This window comes from Silurus meridionalis, chromosome 12, assembly GCF_014805685.1.
Source record: "Silurus meridionalis isolate SWU-2019-XX chromosome 12, ASM1480568v1, whole genome shotgun sequence".
NCBI classification, from domain to species: domain Eukaryota; kingdom Metazoa; phylum Chordata; class Actinopteri; order Siluriformes; family Siluridae; genus Silurus; species Silurus meridionalis.
In genome coordinates this window covers 17,567,332-17,592,752 of record NC_060895.1, presented here as the reverse complement: position 1 = coordinate 17,592,752, position 25,421 = coordinate 17,567,332, and the positions used below count along the sequence as shown (strand labels likewise).

Sequence of the window (25,421 nt, the reverse complement as noted above, 5' to 3'; positions counted from 1 at the left end):
GGTGTAGTTTTTATTATTTGATGTACTGACAAATAATCTACACCTTTTAATCGAAGTATGGTTGGTGGATCATAATGAAACAGAATTTAATAAAAGAATATTAAGAACCTATTCAGGTTGCTGAATGTCACATAAAACAAAAAAACAAATAGCTTTCTATCATTGAAACAATTTATACACTACGTCCACGCCCAGATATGTTATATGAGTTCTTAGTGCATAGTTTTACATTTGCTTGATTTGATTTGATCCTTTTTATATTTTTTTATGAAACAAAGCTCTTCACTCCTCTATTCTTCTTATGAGCTACTGTATACATGTACCTCGGAATTATGGTGACCTTTATTGTAGCACATGCGCACCGGATGTAACGATAAACCGGAAGTAAATAAGCCGCACACAAGAGAAAGCGTGGATAGTAAAGGCTGATGTAAGATATTTTCTCCTCTGTACTACGTTTTAATGTTTTTATTGCTAATGTGTCTATGACTTAATATCGGCGAGGTGTTATTATTTATCGTGCATACATTGCTTATCGTGTATAAACGTTAAAACGACCAATTGTATGTGTTCAACGGCTAGCTTTTGGCTAAATCAAACTGAACTTCCAACAACAGTAGGGTTTACATAGATTTTTCCCCTTGTATTCGGTGTGTGTGTGTGTGTGTGTGTGTGTGTGTGTGTGTGAGAGAGAGAGAGAGAGAGAGAGAGAGTGAGTGGGAGAGAGTTTTAACCGTGAATAAATGATTTAGCCTTTTTTTATTCTATCGTCTATAACAGTTCTGAATGGGTTTTAATTAGGAGTGGGTGAGAAATCGAAATATTTACATTCCTTGAGGTTTTGCTGGAAAATAAGTAAATCAGGAAAAAACATTTAATATATTGTTTATCTATCAATTATACATGTACAGTACCAGTCAAAGTTTGGACACACCTTCTCCTTCAGTGTTTCTTTTTACTTTTTATTCTTTTCAAAATTGTACATTAATATTGAAGACATCAAAACTATAAATAGATCATGTATGGAATTATGTAGCAAACAGATTTTGTCCAAACTAGCTAAATTTATCCTTTATAACAGCTTGGCACACTCATGACATTCTCTTTTCAGATTCATGAGGTTACCTGTGATTTGTAGTGGACAGGTGTGAAAGTTTTCTTGTGCAGAGGAAAGGTACAGAGTCAGTAGACCTATTAGTGTTACTCCAACTACTGTACAAAGCCATAGTATGGCAAGAAACACTCAGTAAAGAGAAAAGTCAGTCCATTATTATAAGAAATAATGGTCGATCTGGAAAATTTCATGAACTTGAAATGCATTCCCAAGTGCAGTGCCAAAACATTCAAACACTATGATAAAACAGGCTCTAATGAGGACTGTCTGAGGAAAGGAAGACCTAGAGCTACCTCTGCTGCAGAGGATAAGTTTATTAGAGTTACCAGCCTCAGAAACCACTGATTTACTTAAATGCTTCACAAAGTTTAAATGGCAGATTTATTTCAACGACCACTGTTCAGAGGAGACTGCATGAGTCAGGCCTTCATAGTCGAATTGTGCAGAAGAAACATTAGTTTGGAAGAACAACATGCAGAAGAGACTTGCTTGGGCCAAAAAACGCAAGGAATTGACATTAGATCAATGGAAAACTGTTCTTTGGTCTGAGTGCCCTTTGTGTCTGATGGTGTGGGGGTGCTTTGTTTAACATACGATGTTGAAAACAATAAAAATAAAGAAAAAACATTGAATAAGAAAAGAGGCAAAGGTAGAAACAGTCTTTTACACTTGTTACAGTGATAAAACCTGCTGTACTTATTATATGCTGTAACAATATTATGGACATACATTTTAGCTTCTATTTATGCATATTAACTCATATCTTTTGCTTGCATACAGAAATGACCGGCATTATAATTGTATATTGTTTATTGTTTATTTTGCAGCATTCAACATGGCCAATCTGGAGCAGTGGGTGAGGGACAGGCTCCATGAAATCCTGGGCCTAAGTGACAAATATGTGGCTCAGTTTATGATCAACCTGGCGCAGAAATCCTCTGCCCCAGAGGACTTTGTGGCACGTCTGCAACAGACTGGCACCATTGACATTGACCAGAGAGTAACTGCATTTGCTCAAGAGTTATACAACAAGGTACAAGCTGTGACAATCCGAGAAGCTTTTTTACCATTGATGAGCCCTGATTTTGATTACTCTGCTTCTGTTCTCCTGTTCAGGTTCCAAAGAAACAGGTTGTCGAAAAGCCATCGCGAGCCATTGAGCGCCAGGTGATTGAGATGGAGCGAAAGAACAGGACCTACACTTTGTTAGAGGATAGTGACAGTGATGCAGAGGTGTCTAAAGACGGAGGAAAGGATAAGAAGAGCAGAGAAAAGGACAGAGGAAAGAAGAGGAAGCATCTCCGGCAAAAAAGAGACGAAAGCTCCTTGTCGAGTGATGACGAAAAAAATAGGTGGGTTCTCGTATAGTTTGGTTTTAATAATGGTGAATGTATTTCTTGATGGGAATGTAGTAGAGATGATTATAAAAAAACTATTTTAATCTATATAATTTTATAATCAATATTCTATAATTAATTTTCTGTCGACTTAGACAACAGTAGGCTTTGGATGAAATACATGCAGCTATGTCACATTCCTTTAAGGTTTATATTCGGAGAACATGTTAATTTATTATATACATGTAGGGTAAATAGTAAAAGCAAAGGAACCATCATGGCTACCATTCCATACTTCAATGCCATGCTATCCCGTCTGGCTAATCAGAACCGTCTTCACCATACGGCTAAAGAGCGACCCAAATCATACATTCAATCTCTGAATTTTTTAGAGAGCAAACAGTGGGTTGGGGCGTTATCTATCATGCCAAGTCACTGTACACTCTGTGATGAACTGGATCACAAGGTGAGAGAAATATCCTAGCAAAGAAGATCTTTGGCAACTTTTACCGGACACATGGCAAACTATTTCAGCTGAATGTTTATAAACCAAGAGTGTGTAAAACTGTTCGTGCTAAGGGAGGATTTTTCAATGAAAATATAATTTGTACATTTATATATTTATACTGTTCCATTATCTAGTCTCTCAAAACCGGGATGAATTAGGCCTTTCCATACATTGGGCTCAACTGCGTGTTTAAAAAATTCGGCATCCACTAGATGGCGCACCTGCTCACATGGGTTCCATGTCAGAATGAAAAGTTTGGCATTTTCCTGCCCAACACTGTTACAGATTGCTGAACTTTTACATGCTTATAATATCAGCCATCTGTGTAATTGTTGACACAATCTACTTCAATTTGGCAAAAAGTTATAAAAAACACAAACAGTTACTGTAATTTAGATTTTTTTTTCAGCAATAATACTGAATAAAGGCCTAAAGTAGCACATACTTTTGCATTCTGAGACGTTAGTTTGTTTACATAGGATTAGACACTGTAAACCAGGTGCTATACCGGGTCCACTATTTATGTTGGTAACTCGCACCGAATAACTGCAAAATATGCATGGTGCTCGACTTTTCCTTGCGTAGTTAAGAGTTTCCTATAAATCAACTGTCTTCACATTTATGCTATTATTGGAAAAGTGAGTGAGTGAGGAGTCCCAAATTGCATGCATCAGTCATGTTTTTGTGTATTTAACTACAGCACATTTTCATTCCTGATCGTAGTATCAGAGCTCTGGGTATGGAGCAATCCCAGATACTAATCAATGACTGACAGCCTTACCGAAACAAAGCTGAATCTTTGCAAGCTTCTGCCACCAAGTTATGCAAAAACTTTGAAGACACCTGCTCATTTGCACGATCTTTGTCATGTCAGTCATCATCCCGTTTATTTATTATCAGTAAAAGACGTAATGCAAGAAACCCCGTTCTATGTACATGGATCACTGAGTGAGCTGTAAATTAGCACTTTGTTACTCAAAGGCCCAACGGTGGCAGATTAACAGTGCTGGGGCTTTAACTCCCAAACCAGAGCCTTAACAACAACAACTAGCACTGCTCAACTGGTCCCACCTGTTCTCAGGGTACGAGGTAGGTATACATCAGAACTCTACTCTGTTCTGGCAGCGCGGTGGTGGAATGAACTTACTCAATATGTCCGAACAGCTGAGTCACTGCCCATCATCAAACGACCTCTTCTTAAAACACTTTTTCCCTATTTGTTTTTTTTCTTTTTTTTTCACATATCTGTAGTTTTCTGAAGTCTTTCCATTTGGGGAGGCTTTTACTTCTCTACATTTTAAGGCCAAATAGCTTACTACATTTTGTGAAATCAGTCATTAATTTTTAATTCTGAGCAGATAAAAACTTAACTGGTCAAGCACACAGCAATCCACCAATCAGTGTACAGCACACACTCTCTTTTGAACTTGGTTTGATTGGCGCTTTGTGGTATCTTATCATCAACATACAGTTCAGCATCAGTTCAGCAGCAAGCAGAACAATTTGAGAGTAATGAATGATGGACCTGTGGCGTTTTTTTTTTTTTTTCTTTTTTTCTTAACAGTTGAAAAGACAGTTTTGGGCTTTAATTAATAATTTAATTAAATATCAAGGAGATTTTGACTAATTAATATAATTATATCAATAGATTGGCGTGCTAAGAGTAACATTAGTGTCTTTTTACATAAACGTAGTTGATTAAGCAAGAGACTTTATGACCAAAATTATAATAGAAACATTGTAGCCATAGTAAATCATGGTTCTTGGATACTGAAGTTTTACTGGAGTGATATTTTACTGAGTGTATCTCTAAATTTGAACTCGAGTACATGGTTTGTATATTTGTCCACCAACCAGTAAACCAGTGTTGATCTATTCATTCATTAAACCTCAAAGCACTTTTGAAGTTGCTTAGGTGTGTCTGATAAATGCAGTTTATGTAAACTCCTGGACTACCACTGCCCCTATACATGGTCCTGTACTTTTCCAATTTCCAAAGATAATTTGTTCAAAACTGGATTTTAATTTTGATTACATGGATTTCTACTAAATTACACTTTTTATTGTATGTACAGTAAAATATTTCATATGGTTAAATTCAGTTTTTGTTTTTATATAATTGCTTTTGCTTGATTGTCTTCATGATGTTGCCATTCAAAGGATAACTGTAGCAGGGCTATTGCACGAATAGGTATATTATAATTTATGTTCGAAATATTTATACGGGTCTTACAAACATAGATTGAACAAAATAAAAAATTTCTTGATGCAAACATTAAAAATGAAAACTGAAGCTTGGATGGACATGTAATAAAATTTATTGAGAATCTTCTTTTGGCAGCTCCTATTAGGGGTCGCTACAGCGACGATCATCTAACCACCTGCATGTCTTCCCTCACCACATCCATAAACCTCCTTTTTGGTCTTCCTCTTTTCCTCCTTCCTGGCGGCTCCATCCTCAGCATTCTCCTATCGATATACCCCATGTCCCTCCTCTGCACATGTCCAAACCATCTTAATCTTACCTCCCTCACCTTGTCTACAAAATGTCCTACATGTGCTGTCCCTCTAACAAACTCGTTTCTAATCCTGTCCATCATCGTCACTCCCAATGAAAATCTCAACATCTTCAGCTCTGCTACCTCCAGCTCCACCTCATGTCTTTTACTCAATGCCACTGTCTCTAATCCATACAACATCGCAGGTCTCACCACAGTCCTATAAACTTTCCCTTTCACTCTTGCAGATACTCTTCTATCACAAATCAGAAATAGCTTTATTACCAAGTATGCTTCCACACACAAGGAATTTGACTTGGTGTCAGGAGCTTCCAGTGCAGGAGAAGTACAAACATAATGTAACAGAACCAGACAGTTAAATAATGCAATATATACACAGTAAAACTGTTGTTAAATAAATGTACAGATGTTATTTACAAGTGTTTAGTTTACAAATGGACCATTTGGATTTTATTTACAAATTTGACAGTTATGAGGGACAATGATGAGTAAAGCCTTCAGGGGAAAAACAGTTTTTGTGCCTGGCTGGCACTTTACTTCTTTATACAATACCAATAAAATGTATTGTGAATGTGAAATGGAAAAAAAAGTACCTAAATATGCATTTAGCATTGATGGGCTGAAACATAATGCATACTCTGAGAGGTTTTCTAAGCTTTGTTTAGCTAGATCTTCCTTTTTTTCATCACACTTCTTACTTTGCTTTCCAGCAAATCATCTTCACATGAGGCAAAGAAATTGCAGAAAGATGATGACGAGGAAGAAGAGTGGGAGAAGGAGGAGAGGGAAAGATTACAGGACTTGGAGGAGAGAGACGCTTTTGCAGAACGAGTGAAGCAGAGGGACAAAGAGAAGACGAGGCACATACTGGAACGAAATGACAAAAAGGTAGACTAGCAAAAAAATCCATTTAAACCTTATTAAAATGAAATTGGGAATGATGCATTAAACCAAACATCTTCAACTGTCTCATGATTAGGCATATGAGGAGGCACAGAAGAGACTGAAGATGGCTGAAGAAGATCAGAGGAGTATGGTGAGATGTACATTGTATTTATTTGCATGACTTTTTATTTGAATGTCTCTGTTCAAATAATAATAAAAAGGTATTATATAATGAAAATCAATATATTTATGCTTTTACCTTCTTTCTCAGCTGCCTGAGCTGCGGAAACAGTCACGGCGTGACTACCTGACCAAACGTGAGCAGGAGAAGCTAGAGGACCTGGAGGCAGAGATTAAAGATGAGGAGTATCTTTTCTCTGGTGATGTTCTCACTGAGAAAGAGAGGAAAGACCTGGAATACAAGAAACAGATCAGAGACCTGGCCCGAGACTACAAGAAAGCCGGCGCAAAGGAGAAAGAAGAGAGGAAAAACCGCTACTACATGCCCGAGGAGATCCGTAATAAAGTAATGCTGAGCAAATTTGTACACAGAAAGCTGTCTTAGCTCTTAGTTACATGTGAAGTAGATGCTTTTATGTGCCACTTTTTAAATGCCAGGTGAAGAAATACAAGAAAATGTCTTTATATGATCCTAATATTTCTGTATTTGGACTCTCTCATGATCATCCACAGAATATTCCTCAAAAAGACATGGAGTTGGAGTTTGACGAGGGCCCCAAAGAGGGAGGAGGTGAGCAGGGACGATGGGAAGAGGCACGGGTCGCCACAGCCACACTGCAGTTCGGGGCCAAACAAGAGAGAGAGAGGCGTATAAAGGAGGAGAAGGAGAAGTACCAGCTTGTGCTCGAAGAGGATGAGATGATTAACTTTGTGAGCACTGCTATCACCATGAAAGGAACACACACCGAAAAGGTCGGTGCATAAATCCATTCAGCTCTTCACTGTGGAAAGAAATGTCTAATAGTAATAGAGTTAAAAATCTCTAGGGAATTGAAGAGTAGGTTCAGTTCAGGGTTGCTATTCCTCTGGCTTTTTAAAATTTATATTTTTATTCACACTGGTTTATTCATCCATACTGATTTTTTGTGTGTTTGTTTTGTTTTAACTTAATATTAATTTATAAAACTGTACAATGAAAATCACCAGGTATAATTTTTCAGTATTTGTATTTTTATCAGAAAGTTGTGCTATTGCTAATGTTTTTTGGCACTTTTTATTTTAATTTTAAATTATTTACACAAAATGTCTAGTGGTTAGGATGCAGCGCTCTCACCGCTGCGGCAAGGGTTCGATCCCTGGTCAGGGAACCAGCCATTAGGGTTGCACAAGCCTTAGTGCCGGTCCCAAGCCCAGATAAATGAGGAGGGTTGCGTTAGGAAGGGCATCCAGCATAAAAACATGTGCCAAATCAAACATTATCTGCTGTGGCGACCCCTAATGGGAGAAGCCGAAAGCAAGAACATTTTACACAAAATGTCACCATACCAACAATTACCCATTCTTAAACTCTTTAATGTTCTGCATTCTTTATTCACAGCCCTGTATTAATTATTATTATAGAAGTATATTAGTACAAGGGCATGTTGTTTCAGCCAGCATTACTTTCAGAGGTGCTGCTATAGACAATCGATCAACAACATTTAACCAGTCACATTCGAGATTAAACAGTGCTGATTTTTTTAAAACCCTGAAATGTGGCATTATTTTTGTACAAAATACAAACACAATACAATGATTCTATTTTATTTGCTGTAAAGTGTGGCATGTTCCTTGTGGAATTCATTTTAACCTGCATATTTGGTCTAAGAACTATGAGTATCCTGGGGTTCTCCTTAGTCTTATAAATGACTTGCTGTTTTAATTTGTTTTCTCTCTGTCTCTCTCTGTCTCTCTCTGTCTCTCTCTGTCTCTCTCTGTCTCTGTCTGATTGCTGATAGGATAAGGAACCAGAGCTCTCTCAGGCTGAACAACAAAAGCAGTCCATCCAGGAAGTAAGACGCAGCTTGCCTATATTTCCATACAGAGAAGACCTTCTCGCTGCCATCAGAGACCACCAGATCCTGGTTATTGAGGGTGAGACTGGCTCGGGAAAGACAACTCAGATTCCTCAGTACCTATTGGAGGATGTAAGTATTTACTGTAAAATACTCATTGTATTTAGTTACTGTTTATTCCAAAAGTTTAATCACTTTTTTTTATATTCCCAATGTTTCACTTTGTGTTTTGGTCATTGTGTGTCCTTAAGGGTTATACCAAAGGAGGGATGAAGGTGGGGTGCACCCAGCCTCGCAGAGTGGCAGCTATGTCTGTAGCCGCTAGAGTGGCTCAGGAACTGGCAGTGAAGCTGGGAAATGAGGTGAGAATGGTTGAAATGAATATGCAACACGCATGTGGTTTGAGAGTTTTTTTCCTCTTCCTGTATTTTTTTTCTTCCAGTGGCTTTCTATGTTTCTGAAAAAAATCTGCATGGAAAACTAATGACACTGGAATATTACTGATACTTTAAGTGTAATGTGTTTAGCATTGTGTGCTAATCATTTTCTTTCCTCAGGTGGGTTACAGTATCAGGTTTGAGGACTGCACGTCAGAACGCACCGTGCTCAAGTACATGACTGACGGCATGTTGCTGAGAGAGTTCCTCACCGAGCCTGATTTGGCTAGTTATAGGTAAAGATGAGACATTTTTCCAGAATTTATCTGTGTACAGTGGAACCTCGGAGCTCGCGGCCGCAGCGCTCGTGACCTCGCATGCTCGCGACTTTCATTCCGACCGGCGACTCTCATTCAGATTGGCTCGTGAGCAAGTACCTGTACTTTATTTTTTTTAATTAAGCATTGTAATTGCTGTTAATTTACATAAAGTATTGTTAAAATAGTCTAATAATTAAGTGTTATGGAGTGAAATAGTGTTATTTACTCATTTAAATCGATTTCGTATAGTGTTCTTTGGGTTTTACTGGGTTGGAAGGCGTATCAAAGGTCGCGAAAATTGAACCCGCGACCGGTCTTGGTCCCTAACCCTCGCGAGCTCCGAGGTTCCACTGTTTTTTTTTTTTTATAAATTGTGTATTGTAAAATTTGTAATTATATACACATTTTTATAAGGGTTTTTTTTTTTATTACTTTTAAATTAATGGCATTTGGCAGACACCCTTATTCAGAGCTGAGGCCTTGCTCAAGGGTCCAGCAGTGTGGCAGCTTGGTGGTGCTGGGAATTTATTTTGTGACCTTCCAATCCAAAGTCCGATGCCTTAACCACTCAGCTGCCACCTGCCCCTTTAATGTAATGTTTTATGTATTTATAAAATATCTACAAGGGTGAGACAAAACCAGTCATTTCCCAGTGGGCTTGTATTTGTTTTACATTAATTTCCTTTATAATTACTGAAGATTTCTAATTAGTTCTATTAGTTAAATAGTGTCAGACTACCATAGCATAACCTTTATAAATATAACAGATTTAGTTTTTTTTATTTCATCGCCTAGTTTTATTTTATAATCTCCCTCTGGTAAAGTTTTTGTTATTGTGTTTGTGTTTTAAGCTAATTTGCATAGAACTATACAAAAATTTCCCATGTTAGAATTTGTGTGGACACAATTCCACATTATAAACTTTACATTGATTAATCTGATCATTTTGAGTCACTGGTTTATTTCTTCTCTTCAGTGCGATCATCATTGATGAGGCTCATGAGAGAACTTTACACACAGACATCCTGTTTGGGCTGATCAAAGACATCGCACGCTTTCGGCCTGACCTGAAGGTCTTGGTGGCCAGTGCTACTCTGGACACTGAGCGTTTCTCCTGTTTTTTCGACAATGCCCCTGTGTTCAGGATCCCGGGTCGCAGGTTTCCTGTCGACATCTATTACACAAAGGTACTATCTACATAATCGTCACAGTCAACTCGTGTCCATGCTACTCGCTCTATTACTAGTCTGTTTGCATGACTTACAGTTAAATTGTGTGTTTACCAATCAATATTTGTGTCTTGTCTAGGCCCCTGAAGCTGATTATCTGGAAGCATGTGTGGTATCGGTACTGCAGATTCACGTGACTCAGGCTCCTGGAGACGTCCTTGTGTTCCTCACAGGACAGGTCAGTCTTTGTTAGGATGAAACGTTACACTGCAGATCATCTGAAGTGTGTTGTGCTTCACAATTCGTTTATCCCTTCACTTGTGTATTGTAGGAAGAGATTGAGGCATGCTGTGAGCTTCTGCAGGAGAGATGTAGGAGGCTTGGCTCAAAAATCTCTGAGCTTATTGTCCTACCGATTTATGCCAACCTGCCCTCAGACATGCAAGCTAAAATCTTTAACCCCACACCACCTGGAGCTCGGAAGGTACTTCAACACGTTTCCTCCACTGTTTAGTTGATCATATGACTGTAATAACTGTTTATTAACTAAATGTAGGAATTAACTGACCAAGTTCAAATCCTGGGTTACCCAAACTTTTTTCTGTGAGTGCTCAATATGTTATGATCTAACAAATAATTAGGCTATGTTTATAACTAGAGGTCAACTGATAGTGGATTTTACTGATACCGATAGCTGTGTTGGATCGTTTTTGCTGATAACCAATTAATCAACCAATAGTTTTTAAAATGGATACTGGATAAAAAATGAACAAACACTCAATTAAAAAATACTACTGAACTTTATTTTTTTTTTTAAGAATGAAATCAGGAAAATGTACTAAAGGAAGAAAAAAATAAATATATACATTAAGAAATATAATTAATAAATAAAAAAACAAAAAATGTAACACTGTGCTCTCCGTGCCATCTCATGTGTAAAAACACATAGGAGCACTTCTACATACCCGTACGTACTGTATTAACCTTAAGCCACATATGCAGATTTCAGGATTCAGTTACAGATTGGAGGGTAAAAACTGCTTCCTGGTCTTTTGGTAAATTGCCTGGTATTACTGTTCTTGACTGGCAGGAGTGGGCCTCCGTGTGATAGATTCAACAAAGTAAAATACCGCTATATTATCAAATCCAAAACATTTTATTTCTGATCAATTTCTCAGGTTGTAGTAGCCACAAACATAGCAGAAACCTCCCTCACCATTGACGGCATCATCTACGTGATCGACCCAGGCTTCTGCAAACAGAAGAGCTACAATGCCAGAACAGGGATGGAGTCTCTGATTGTTACGCCATGCTCAAGGGTAACGGATGTACTTCTTTTTTTTTTCTTTATTTAACATAATGCTGCTGTGCCACAGGGGGACTCGCATTTTGAAAAAGAAATAGTGCCAATGAGGTGTTAATTTCAGTTTCCTATGTTTAACACCTGTTACTCTATCCACATGTTTTTAGCCAAGGATAAATAAAAGGCTTATAGATGCAACTTAAACATAGCAAAAACTGCACATGTAAATCCTCACTTTCTGACCTCAATCCACACCTTGCTTTGCTTTTTGACACTCCGACACACACTGACATTTCGACCAGGATTTTCCTCTTGTTCAAGTAATTAGGATTAACAATTGTTGTTTCTGCTTAGTAATGCTTCAATAATGTACTTAAACATGCCATATATAACTCATTGCATTGATTGTGCAAAGAGAACATAATTACTCAATGTTTTTTCTTTTATATTGAAATATTATTTGCAATCTCATTAGACTGATGGCAGTGGAGTTTTTAACAAGATTGTTTAACACGATTTTGGAAGGTGAGAGGATACGTGAGGAATGGAGAAGTGTGCTGGAACCATTTTTTTAAGAATAAGGGAGATGTGCAGACCTGCAGTAACTACAGGGGAATAAATTTGATCAGTCACACAACGAAGTTATGGGAAAGAGTAGTGGAAGCCAGGCTGAGAGAAGAGGTGACAATCTGTGAGCAACAGTATGGTTTCATGCCGAGGAAGAGCACCACAGGTGCATTATTTGCTTTGAGAATGTTGATGGAGAAGTATAAAGAAGGTCAGAAGGAGTTGCATTGTGTGTTTGTGGATTTAAAGATGGCGTAAAGACAGGGTGGAGAGAGGAGTTGTGGTATTGTATGAGGAAGTCAGGTGTGTCAGTGAAGTAAGTATGGGTGGTGCAGGACACATATGAGGACAGTGTGACAGCAGTGAAGTGTGCAGTAGAAACGACTGACTGGTTCAAGGTGGAGGTTGGACTGCATCAAGGATCGGCTCTGAGCCCTTTCCTGTTTGCAGTCGTGATGGAAGAGGTCAGACAGGAGTCTCCAAGAACTATGATGTTTGTGAATGATATTGTGATTTGTGGTGAGAGTAGTGAGCAGGTTGAGAAGAGCCTAGAGAGGTGGAGGTACATGCTGGAGAGACAGAGTACATGTGTGTGAATGAGAGGGAGGGCAGTGGAGTGGTGCGGTTGCAGGGAGAAGAGGTGGAGAAGGTGGAGGAGTTCAGGTACCAGGGGTCAACTGTGCAAAGTAATGGAGTGTGTGTTAGAGAAGTGGAGAAAAGAGTGCAGGCAGGGTGGAGTGGGTGGAGAAGAGTGATAGCTGTATGGATTAGAGACAGTGACATTGAGTAAAAGACAGGAGGTGGAGCTGGAGGTAGCAGAGCTGAAGATGCTGAGGTTTTCGTTGGGAGTGACGAGTATAGACAGGATTAGAAATGAGTTAATTAGAAGGACAGGGCATGTAGGACATAAGTTACTTGACTGCAATGACATTTTTATTCCTAATACGCCTATTTGTTTTTTTTGTTTTGTTTTTTTAATACACATTTTATGCTAAATAGTGTTAAATAAATATTTTTGCAGGCCTCAGCCAATCAGCGGGCAGGCCGAGCAGGTCGGGTAGCTGCAGGCAAATGTTTTAGGCTCTATACAGCCTGGGCCTATAAACACGAGATGGAGGAAACCACAGTTCCTGAAATCCAGAGGACCAACCTGGGCAATGTGGTCCTGCTCCTGAAGAGTCTGGGTATGACCCTAAATGCATTGCTTGGCTAAATGATAAATATTTAAATAAGTCGAATTGTACTACATTATATATATATATATATAATGTGTGTATGTATGTATGTATGTATGTATGTATGTATGTATGTATGTATAATTTTTTTAACTCTTTGACCAACATTATCGGCAATAACACCCAAACCCTCCCAAATAAGTTGTCAGGACATATTGGATCAGTTTGCTCAAATTAAACTTCTCCTTTTGTGTTTGTTTAACTTCACTGAAGCATGAGTGCACCAGTTCCAGTTTTTCATGGTTGTAGTTAAACACGCTCATTGTTTTATGACATGGGGCAGCACTTTGCTGGCATTCCAATTAAAACCTGTTGATTGTCTACAAGTTATGCAGCACGTAGAGCAAGTTCTAAGGTGAAGTTAAATTTGGAAACAATATGACACGTGTCTGAAACGCCTGCCAAATTAGACTGGGAGCACTGTGTCCTTCTAAAGATTTGAAAGAATGAGGTTTGGCAAAACTTTCCGTTTCACAGAGTAGTGTTGTGTAATATATATATATATATATATATATATATATATATATATATATATATATATATATATATATATATATTAGTACACAACAATAGTGTGTGTATGCGTGTGTGTGTGTGTATATATATATATATATATATATATATATATATATGTATATGTATGTATGTGTATGTGTGTATATGTGTGTGTGTGTGTGTATGCATGTACAGTATCATAATTTTGTAGTCCCCCAGACTGATGTGAATTTTTTGCAAAATCTTTTAGTCAATAATTCTATAAAACATGTTTGAATTACTGACAGGCATAAATGACCTGATCCATTTTGACTTCATGGACCCTCCTCCACACGAAACTCTGGTGCTGGCTCTTGAGCAGCTCTACGCCCTGGGTGCACTGAACCACCTCGGAGAACTCACTAAGGTACATGAGCATTCATGCGTCTCTTTTGTGTACAGACATGAATTGGAGTCATGACAATTATACAACAATGCTGTTGAATTCTTAAATCAGATTTGCTATTCTATAGCAGCAGCTTGAGCAGTAGTGCTGGAACAAATTTGATACAAATCCTTGGTTTATATTCTAAATTGAAATGATTTGATTATTATAAAATAACCTTATTGTTTCTAACCAATAATTTACCTGGTCTTTCAATGGGGGTTCATATAAAGCTAATAATAAACAGATAAAGATGTTATTTAAAAAAGAAAAATATATAATTTATGAGTTAATGCATTCTGTAAGGAGATGTTAATTTAACTTTTATGGAAGAAGTCTTCAATTTCAGTGCTTTAAAACACTTTTTTGTAAAGAAATTTACAAAAGCATTTTCTTTTCCATAAACATTTTGTAGAAGAGAGAAAAAAGCGGTTGTTTGACAGAAGTTTATAGCTGCTATGGTGTAAACAATAACAGAATAAACTTGTCTCATTGATGTTACAAAAACATTAACTTCAAAATCAGGCTTTCATCACATTGTCCTACCACTTACAATTTTCCATAATATTAATTATTCATTAAAATGTCAAACTGTTTTCACTGTGTGACTATTTGTTGAATATTATTACACAACATAAAAAGCTATGTAGAAGACTTTGTTTACATACACTATATTGCCAAACGTATTGGGTCACCTGACCTTTCCTGCTATATGTGGTACTTTTCCAAACTGTTACCACAAAGCTGAAGGCACTCAGTTGTTCCAGGATGGCAATGCCCTTGGGCACAAAGTGAGCTCTTTGAAGATTTGGTTAACAGGGTTGGGGAGAAAGATCTTGAGTGCTATAGAGCACTGATCTCATCCTTACTGAACACCTTTGGGATGAATTGAACTGCAACCCAGGTCTCCTTACCTACATCAGTACCTGCCTTTAATAATAACCTTGTGGCTGATGAACACACACATCCACTCCAGATCCACAATCTAGTGGACCATCTTCCCAGAAGAGTGGAGGGAATTCTAAAAACAAATTGGGACTAAATGTGGAATGCAATGCTCAAAAATCACATACTGTACATATGACCAGGTGACTCAATACTTTTGGCAATATAGTGTATTTAAGTGTAAATACCATTCTTTTATATGTAACTCGTACATTTGAACCCTTTGCCTTGTTATATACTGTTATATTTTAGGGCTGTAGCTATCGATTATTTTAGTAATCGAGTATTCTGCTGATTATTCCAATGATTATTCGAGATAAGAAGTAACTTTTCTTTATTAAAGAGCAATACTCAATATACAAGAGAAGATAAGACGGTCTCTTAAACAAGACATTTGTTTCCTTTGTAGATAAATGTACTTTGTTACTGCTGAAATTGCATACAAAAATATCTGTGAAAACGAAACTCATTTAGTGCATTTAATTGTCATATTACATCAAAATGTAAAATATATAAATAAAAAATCATGAATAAAATTATATAAATACATTTTAGATTACTCTTTTAAAAAAAAAAAAGAAAAAGTATGGTGTTTTCTTTTTGTCTTCGTTTAAAATGATCCAGTTTTCTGCAGTTTTTTACCTGAATCTTATGGAAGCCCGTTTCCGCCACATAAAAAGTCTAAGTCTAGCCTTTTTTTTCTTGCAATTCAGACTTTTTTTCTTCTTGTAATTCTGACTTTTGTGTTTTAGTTGGGGAGGAGGATGGCTGAGCTTCCTACTGACCCCATGCTGAGTAAAATGATCTTGGCCTCTGAACAGTAAGTCTCCATGTTGATATTTCCAGTCACAGATATCAAAACTTTCCAGCTTTAGGATTCAACCCCGTAATTATTTCATGTGACCATTTCTTTTTCCCTGCAGGTATAAGTGCTCCGAGGAGGTGTTGACCATCGCTGCCATGCTGTCAGTCAACAATTCCATCTTCTACAGGCCAAAAGACAAAGTGGTGCATGCCGACAATGCACGGATGAACTTTGTGGTGCCAGGAGGAGACCATCTAATGCTCCTTAATGTTTATTCTCAGGTAACATCATTGTCAGGAAGGATTTTACTTCCCTATACCTGTCATAGCGATCAATGGACATGTTCTTGATGGAACTGGTTTAACTTGTTATAGTGTAGAGAACACACACAGTCTGTGTTTACTGCTGTGTCATAATGAAAAGTGAAGCAGCTTCAAGCTTAAAATATGTAGTCATAGCTGATGTCTAATAAATCTAGGACCAACTTTATTTAACATGCATCAAGTTTGATATTTATCAAACAAAATAATGATCACACCATAATGATTTATTTTATAGGCTACAAATCAGTAACAAATGATGATCTGCATGTGTGTAGTGTATTATGTTTGCTATTGCGCAGTTAAAATGCATACAAAAGCAAAAAAGGGAAAAAATAAACACTGCATTTCTAGCTACAGTGTAAACAACAGTTTAGGGTTTTTTTTGCTCCCGCTTTGTCAGCTTAAATTTCCCCCGATACTATGATACTTTGTTGAGTGTTATTCCTAACATCTAGGCCAAACAAAGTTCTGACTGGATTCCCACAGCCTGTACCATTGTTTTGACCTACTTGCATAGAAAAATTTACACAAAAACATGCAGCCTAAAGTAATTTACTGAAACCACAGAGAAGTTATGGAGTTGACATTAAATGTAATTGGTACATTTAATATTAGCATTTTATTGGCGTCTGATATTACAATCACATAAACGTAAAAAGCTGCGTAACAAACACAATAGATCGGGGTTAACTTTGTAATCATCTTTCTTGAACTGTTTTTTTCTCACTCTCTGTTGCAGTGGGTGGAAAGTGGTTATTCCACACAGTGGTGTTTTGAAAACTTTATCCAATTTCGCTCTATGAGGCGAGCACGAGACGTGAGAGAACAGCTGGAGGGGCTGATGGAAAGAATTGAGGTTGAATTGTTCAGCGCTGACGGTGACAACATCTGCATTCGCAAGGTAGCTGCCTTCCTCACCGCCTTCTTCTTTATCCTATCTCTTACAACACAGCATGACCGAGAGGTTTAACTTGTGATAGCGTGAACTACACAGTTTGTGTTTACTGCTGTCATTATGCAAAGTTATTTTCATTGGTGCAGAACAAATCTTATTTTCCCCCAAAAAAAGAATACTTTATATACTTCATATCTGGACATTTGTTTCTCCATAATGCATTCTGATTATGTTAATGATATTATATTTACTATTATAGTTTTTATGGCATTTAGCAGATGCCCTTATCCAGAGCGATGTGCAAAGTTCTATATGCTTTATGTAGCTGGTGAAATTGTTGGAAAAAACACTGCTGTATATTTCCAGTTGCCACCTATTTGTTTCTTCTCCTTTATTGGCATTTCAGTATTTCATTAAAAAAAAGGCTGACTTGATATGCAAAATTTTTTGTATTGGGCAAGTTGATTTCAAAGTTAAATCTTATACATAATTTCTGATGTCTGATTGATTGTGGGAAGTGGTAGCTCAGGGGTTAAGACCTTATACTTCTGATCAGATAAATACATGCATATATATATATATATATATATATATATATATATATATATATATATATATATATATATATATATATATATAATATGTATGTGTGTGTGTGTGTGTGTGTATATATATATATATATATATATATATATATATATATATATATATATAGAAATCCTTACTGTTAAAAATGCTGATGAGTCAAATACTTATTTTCCCGTTGTGTGTATGTGTGTATTTTATATATATATATATATATATATATATATATATATATATATATATATATATATATATATATATATATACACACATACACACATACACACAACGGGGAAAATAAGTATTTGACTCATCAGCATTTTTATCAGTAAGGGGATTTCTAAGTGGGCTATTGACACAAAATTTTCACCAGATGTAGCCATCAAGCCAAATATTGAATTCATACAAAGAAATCAGAACATTTAAATATACAAATTGAGTCATAATAAATAAAGTGAAATGACACAGGGAATAAGTATTGAATACATGAAGCTAATAAGGTGCAAAATGGCATAGAAATCCAGATCACCTGAAATCTGTCAGTATTGAGAGAGAAACCCTGCCCCCTATCAGTACTAATTGATATCAGCTGTTTTAGCCCTATTTGATGGCCTATAAAGGCTTCTTATTACCCAGAAGGCACACAGGAAAGACTTTATGATGGGTAAAAGCAAAGAAAACTCTCAAGATCTTATCATTGAAAAGCATTTTGATGGGACCGGTTATAGGTGCATTTCCAAAATGCTGAATGTTCCTGTGAGCACTGTGGCCATTATCTGGAAATGGAAAGAGCATCAGTTCACTATAAACTGGCCACGATCAGGTGCTCCACGTAAGATCCCTGTCCGAGGTGTCCAAAGAATAATCAGAATCGGAGTTTGCCAAGAGCCGAGAACCACTCGGGCAAAACTTCAGGAAGACCTTGCATCAGCAGGTACTGTTGTTTCAAAGAAAACTATAAGCAATGCACTGAAACACTGTGGCATCCATGCACGCTCACCACGCAAGACTCCATTGCTGAACAAAAGCATGTTGATGCTCAGTTAAAGTTTGCGAAAGAGCATTTTGAGAAGCCTACCGGCAGATTTTATATTATTGAAGGCAGGATGAATGGAGAAATGTACCGGGACATTCTGGAGAAAAATCTACTGCCATCTACCAAAAAGCTGAAAATGAAAAGAGGGTGGACATTTCAGCAAGACAATGATCCCAAACACAAGGCCAAGAAAACAATGAAGTGGTTTCAAAGAAAGAAAATCAGGTTCCTTGAATGGCCCAGTCAATCACCTGACCTAAATCCCATAGAAAATCTATGGAGAGAACTGAAGATCAAAGTTCATAAAAGAGGCCCAAGGAACCGTCAAGATTTAAAGACCATTTGTGTGGAAGAATGGGCCAGAATCACTCCTGAGCAATGCAGACAACTGGTCTCTCAATACAAGAACGGCCGCTCTCGTTGTTCAATGCAGCAAAAACTTTATATTAATAACTTTATATTTTCATTTCACTAGAAATCTTGAAAAATGTCTCCCAAGAAAATCAGTGATGGTGCTGTGAAAACGAAAGTAAATAGAATTACCATGGAAACCGAGGAGGTTAAGAGCGTGGTGCGCGTCTTACACTCACAATCAACCACTGCCACATAAGTAAGTGTTAAATTAGGTTTACATTACGGTAATTTGCGGTGTATTTGGTTGTTAAAATAGGCTACAAATACTTTTTAAGTGCAGAAATAAGCGATCGAATGAGGTCTCGGAACGGATTAAATCACTTTTACATTCATTCTTATGGGAAAAGTCAGTTAGAACGTACGAGCAAATGGACCTACGAGCAATTTTCAAGAACGAATTATGCTCGTACAACGGGGTTTTACTGTATTAAATAAAGTGTGGTCAATACTTATTCCCTGTGTCATTTCACTTTATTTATTATGACTCAACTTGTATACTTAAATGTTCTGATTTCTTTGTATGAATTCAATATTTGGCTTGATGTCTACATTTGGTGGAATTTTTGTGTCATTAGCCCACATAGAAATCCCCTTACTGTTAAAAATGCTGATGTATCAAATACTTATTTTCCCCGCTGTATATATACCATAATTTCTGGACTATTAAGGGCACTCAAATATAATCTGCACCCACTGAATTTGACAAAGATTTTTATTTTGAACATAAATAAGCCCCACCTGTCTATAAGCCACAGGTGTCTACACTGAAACTAATGAACTTTACACAGGCTTTAACGACAGTGCTTGTTACACGGTTGAAATATGTTGTGGCTCCATTAAGAGCAGAGAGCTATTTTGGGAACAGCCTGCCGCCGCAGCCTGCCGCCTTTTTTCCGGTATTACTGCATGTGTGCAAGACCGAGGAATATGTCCTTATTATTTTCTGATGCTCATTTCTAAGTTTCTTTGACTAACCCGTAACGCTGTTGCCAAGAAAAATAAAAAAGCATGAGTTTTGGAAACATGTCTGTGCTTATATGATTTCTGTTGCAACAGGAGTTAGCGAGCTCTCCCATGACCCAGACTGAATGCGTTACAATAGCTTGTATCTAAACAGTAGCCTACCAAGAAAGTCATTGTTCACTGTCTTCCTCCTTCCTTTCACAACAATTTCTCTCGAGAGGTTATCGTTTGGCTTCGTCGTGCGTTTAAAAATCACCACCGGTGAAGCTTTTCTCCCGATGCCGTGCAGCTCAGAACACAGGTGAAGTGCGTTTTTAATGCCTGGTTGTTTTCAGCGTGACGAATGATTCGCATTTCCTGTAGACAGTCCGAGTGAGCGACAGGTCAAACGTCAGTGGAACCTCATCCATATTTATGATGTGGTGCGGGCCGATTCAGTGGGAGCGCATCTGATTTAATATAAAGTATTTCTTTGGTTCACTTGAACCCGTTCAGCAATTTCATTGTTCTAATGTTATAGGGGCTCAGTTTTTTGGCTTGAAGCTTGTGAAATTGGGAAAAACCCAGGAAAAATCCATAAATTAGCCGCTTCGTTGTTTAAGCCGCGGGGTTCAAAGCGTGGGAAAATACGAGGTGTGTGTGTGTGTGTGTATGTATGTGTGTATGTGTATGTGTATGTATATATATATATATATATATATATATATATATATATATATATATATATATATATATATATATATATATATATATATATATATATATATATATATTTATATATAAGGTGTAACCCTACACGTATTCGTAATGAGCTCTTTCGGTACAGGGCATTGCGATCCTTTTAACAGTACGTGCAGAAAAGAAACGTATTAAGTGGCAGACCGCAAGTTTGTTTAGTCTCCACCTCACACTTTAAGACCATTTTTTAAATTGTTGTTAAACTTGAAAACATACACAACAATTGCAGGGGTGTTAAAAAGAAAATTTAATTGTTGAATTGGAGTGCACAGACCAGCCTTCACTCTCCACCCGTCAGTCAGCCTTGAACACGCATGATCCTGTCGCCGGTTCACCACTGTTCCTTCCTTAGACCACTTTTGATAGATACTGACCACTGCAGACTGGGAAACACCCACAAGAGCTGCTGTGTTTTGGAGATGCTTTGACCCAGTTTTCTAGACATTACATTTTGGCCCTGGTCGAACTTTCTCAAATCCTTATGCTTGCCCATTTTTCCTGCTTCTAACACTTTATCTCTTCATCATGGCACCTGTTAGTGGGTGGGATACATTAGACAGCAAGTGAACATTTTGTCCTCAAAGATAATCACTTTTGTACATCTCTCTGGACAAGGGTGTCTGCTAAATGCCACTAATGTAAATAATCAGTGTTATTCACTTCACCTGTCAGTGGTCATAATGTTTTGCCTGATCAGTGTATATACATGCACACACACATCTAGATTGATACTACCAAGGTGCTACTGCTGGGACCTTGAGCAAGACCCTTAACGTTAACTACTCACTTTAAAACTGTAAGTTGCTCTGGATAGGGGCATAATTGTTGAATAAAAAGAAAAAGAAAAAGTCAGAATAAAAGATGGAGGACATAAGTGCACCCCCTCTTAATTCAACATTTTTCAAAGAATTTTCCAGCTCATTTCTTCATTCTGTAGATTTTGCATTTAATATATAAAAGGGTTTTTTTTTAGTTTGTTTTCCACACACTCATGTTTACACGGTCACCCTTATAGTTCCCTGAGTCCATAACTGTTGTTTATTCTCTTAACTTTTCCATTGTGTTTGAATTTTATGTCTACATGCACAACCACACTCGTGCGCGCACACACAAACAGGTTTAGTTGATTTATTAGTGCGTTGCATAGTGCATTTCTCCTGTTACACTGGCTCACCATTACATACATTCTCATGTTCACATATGCAAAGAAAGGCGTGTGTGTGTGTCACACATGCTATTAAATAGAAATATTAAAAATCATATCCTAAGTCATTTTGCTAACTTAACTTTTAAGAGATTTGATGTAATTGTAAATAAAATATTAACACTGACGGACTAAGTGTTTGGAAACACCCAGTCTTTTATGGATTTTGAGACATTTTCATTTTATAAAATAGTTGCTCCTTTTGTTTATATGCAACAAAGTATGTAAAGGCAAAAACACAAAACTTAAACAGTGAATGTCTGGAAATAAAATTCTTTAAATTTTACATTTCTTTTCAAATTTCACATTTTGGTGGACTGCCTCACACCCACAGTCAAACATGGAGATGGAAGCTCAATAGTTTAGGGTTGTTTTGGAGCGGGGAAGGTTGGAGACTTATTTCAGGTGAAAGGAATACTAAACCGACATGGCTACCACTCCATACTTCAACCCCATGCATTTCCATCTGGACTGCGGCTAATTGGAACCAATTTTACCGTACAAGACAATGAGCTTATAACATACAGCCGAGCTCTGAAAGCGTTTTTTAGCAAGCAAACAGTGGACTTTCATGAAATTACCTGATTATTTACTGCATCTGAATCATATTGAACTGCTCTGGGATGAACTAGATAACAAAGTCAGAAAAAAAAAAAAAATCTCCAACTAGTGAAGAAATCCTTTGGCAAGTTTGACAAAGTAGTTCAGCTGAATATTTGAATGGATGGCAAGAGTGTGTAAAGCTGTTTATTCATGCTAAGGGAGGATTTTTCAATTAAAATAAAGTTTAGCATATGTATATTTTTATGTTTTATATATTTTATTTATGATTTTAATAAATCAGTTTGGATATGCCCAGTTATTTATTATTTTTGAAAAACACATGCATGTTTCTTTTGTTTATATGCAACAAATTAAATATGATGATTTACTTTGACAAAAAAAAAAAAAAATATATATATATATATATATATATATATATATATATATATATATGTACACACACAAATCCTTTTTTTTTTCTTTCAAAACTGATAAATAACTGGGCATATCCAAACTGAATTATTAATTATTAAGCCACTTATACATTTTTTTTTTTTTGCAGTATATCTCCGTGCTCTTTTTATTAAAAATAAATATTTAGTACCATGTAAGATTATATTTTGTCTATTGTTTTATGAAAAAGTACCTTGTTTGCATGTTTTGTAGGCAGTCACAGCAGGATATTTTTACCATACGGCCCGTCTAAGTAAAGGAGGCTACAAAACTGTAAAGCACCAGCAGACAGTGTTTGTGCACCCCAACAGTTCACTGTTCGAGGAACAACCACGCTGGCTTATCTACCATGAACTGGTCTTCACCACCAAGGAGTTCATGAGACAGGTCAGACTTCCTATTCCATTAAAATCAAGTCATGTATATTTAATTACTGTAGTGCAGAGCATTTATTCTTTATAGATTTTTTATATTTTAAATGAATAACCTCAAGTCACAAGAAAAAAAAAATATTTTTTATGTATATTGCAAGCAAGTGGGAAAAACAGGATTATTCAGTAATGTTACTGATTTCCATTGTGACATTGCTTCAGTGCATTCATGTTTTAGGGCATTTGTTTACTCAAAACATTTCACTTTGGCCTTGTTTGTCCTTATTGTTCCAGAACGTTTGTGGTTTGTTCGGACCTAAGGTCATATTCTTCTTCCATACCCATTCTTTCATGATTTTTTTTATTGTGCTATAGTGTAGATAAGCATTAATAGATGCCTATAGGTGATCTTCATATGTTTGTATATCTCTGAGCATTAATTGTTTAGACTTTGGATCGAATTAGCTCAGACATTTACTCTTGGGAAGTCTCTCCAGTCCTTCTCACTGTAAAAGGGTGAATTTCAAAATGTTAGGTCATGGCCTCAAAACCCTCCCCAGATTGATTAGCAGCAATAACTGGTCCTTTGAGGTCATGGCTCATATCCTTTTCTCTTAGTGTGAAAACCTGTGTGCTCTATAACACCAGGGTTTATAGTAGTAGTCACACTTCTTGATGATTAAGTAATATTGTGCAATTATTACTTACATCTGGCTGTTAGTTACTCTTTTAATGAAATTTAGGAAAATGTTGTACATATTTACATTTGTATTGTTTTTTAGGTGGGAAACCATGTTTTTACTGATCTCTCTTTGTCATCTAAACCCCACTCTAGACTTGTGTATCATGTGTTTTGATATTTGTTTCTCCATGTGTTTCAGGTGATTGAGATAGATAGCAGCTGGCTGTTGGAGGTGGCTCCGCACTACTACAAGGGCAAAGAGCTGGAAGACGGCAGCAGTAAGAAAATGCCTCGCAAACAGGGCAAAGCTCGGGAGGAGCTGGGTTGAAGGACTTTCTGTGATTTTACGTTTCTTAATCAGGCCTCAGATCATCAGGGCAAATGGAGACCAAAATAAATAGCATTGAGAATGATTGCTGTTCAGAACTGGAGCTTTGGGGTCAAAATAAATTTGAAAGCTTTTGCATTGACACTTAAAGACTGTTTTTTGTGGAGTGGAGATGATCGTAATATCTAGTTTTGAAAACATCGTTGACTTGGTATTAAACCTCTAATAGCAGTGCTACAATAACATCAGTACAAGAAAAATCACCTAGTTAAGGACTGAAAAAGAACATGGTTGTTTTTGAGAAGAAAATCTCCACACATTTTTTTTATTTTTTATTTGATTAGCTTTTTTTCATAATTGTAAATTGGATTTGTTTGTACTCATGATTGTTGACTAATATGCAATATCGCAAACCCATCACAGGTATTCCAGGTATGCTATCCTGAGGCTGTTAGTGTGAGCTAGTTTGTGCTAGATTTAAACACAGCACACAGAGGGTGTGTGCCAAGTTAAACATTATTGCATAGTCTGGCTGTATTTTTACACACACGGCCAAATGTGTAGATATCCACTTACATGTCAGAGTGAGAACAAGTTTGGTGTTTCCTGATCTTCTGTACTTGCGTGTTTTATGATAATGGATATATTTTTGACTACAAATCCCTTGTTGTTTTCTTTCTTTCCTGAGTTGAAACAGATCTGGAGAGGAAACATTCTTATCACATGAACATGTAGGACTTTTTGTGCGTTTCAAAAGCATTATTCACTCAAATATGAACAGATCCTGTTTGTTAATCAGGTGCGCTTTTGGTTTAATATTTCACTCCTTTGGTGGTCATTACCCCACAGCTGCAGGTGGAACACCTAA

General features: G+C 37.0%; 1 protein-coding gene across 1 annotated transcript; it reads left to right on the top strand.

Annotated features, from left to right (window-relative positions):
* Window positions 1–360: 360 nt before the first annotated feature.
* Window positions 361–24,697, top strand: LOC124394443 (pre-mRNA-splicing factor ATP-dependent RNA helicase DHX16-like). The gene is made up of 21 exons (XM_046862657.1): window positions 361–430; window positions 1,942–2,147; window positions 2,231–2,466; window positions 6,189–6,366; window positions 6,458–6,514; window positions 6,635–6,889; window positions 7,057–7,296; window positions 8,322–8,510; window positions 8,630–8,740; window positions 8,936–9,051; window positions 10,052–10,262; window positions 10,384–10,482; window positions 10,576–10,728; window positions 11,423–11,563; window positions 13,136–13,298; window positions 14,132–14,250; window positions 15,966–16,033; window positions 16,137–16,299; window positions 17,081–17,242; window positions 23,386–23,559; window positions 24,425–24,697. Exons 2-21 carry the CDS (start codon window positions 1,950–1,952, stop codon window positions 24,551–24,553), a joined length of 3,162 nt encoding a protein of 1,053 aa, XP_046718613.1. The 5' UTR covers window positions 361–430; window positions 1,942–1,949; the 3' UTR covers window positions 24,554–24,697.
* Window positions 24,698–25,421: the final 724 nt, after the last annotated feature.

Excerpts from the sequence above, each read along its gene's own strand:
- LOC124394443 (XM_046862657.1), top strand. The coding sequence starts at position 1,950 with ATGGCCAATCTGGAGCAGTGGGTGAGGGACAGGCTCCATGAAATCCTG. Across the intron at positions 8,741-8,935 it reads CAGTGAAGCTGGGAAATGAG|GTGGGTTACAGTATCAGGTT; the intron begins GTGAGAATGGTT and ends TTCTTTCCTCAG. Across the intron at positions 10,483-10,575 it reads TTGTGTTCCTCACAGGACAG|GAAGAGATTGAGGCATGCTG; the intron begins GTCAGTCTTTGT and ends TGTGTATTGTAG.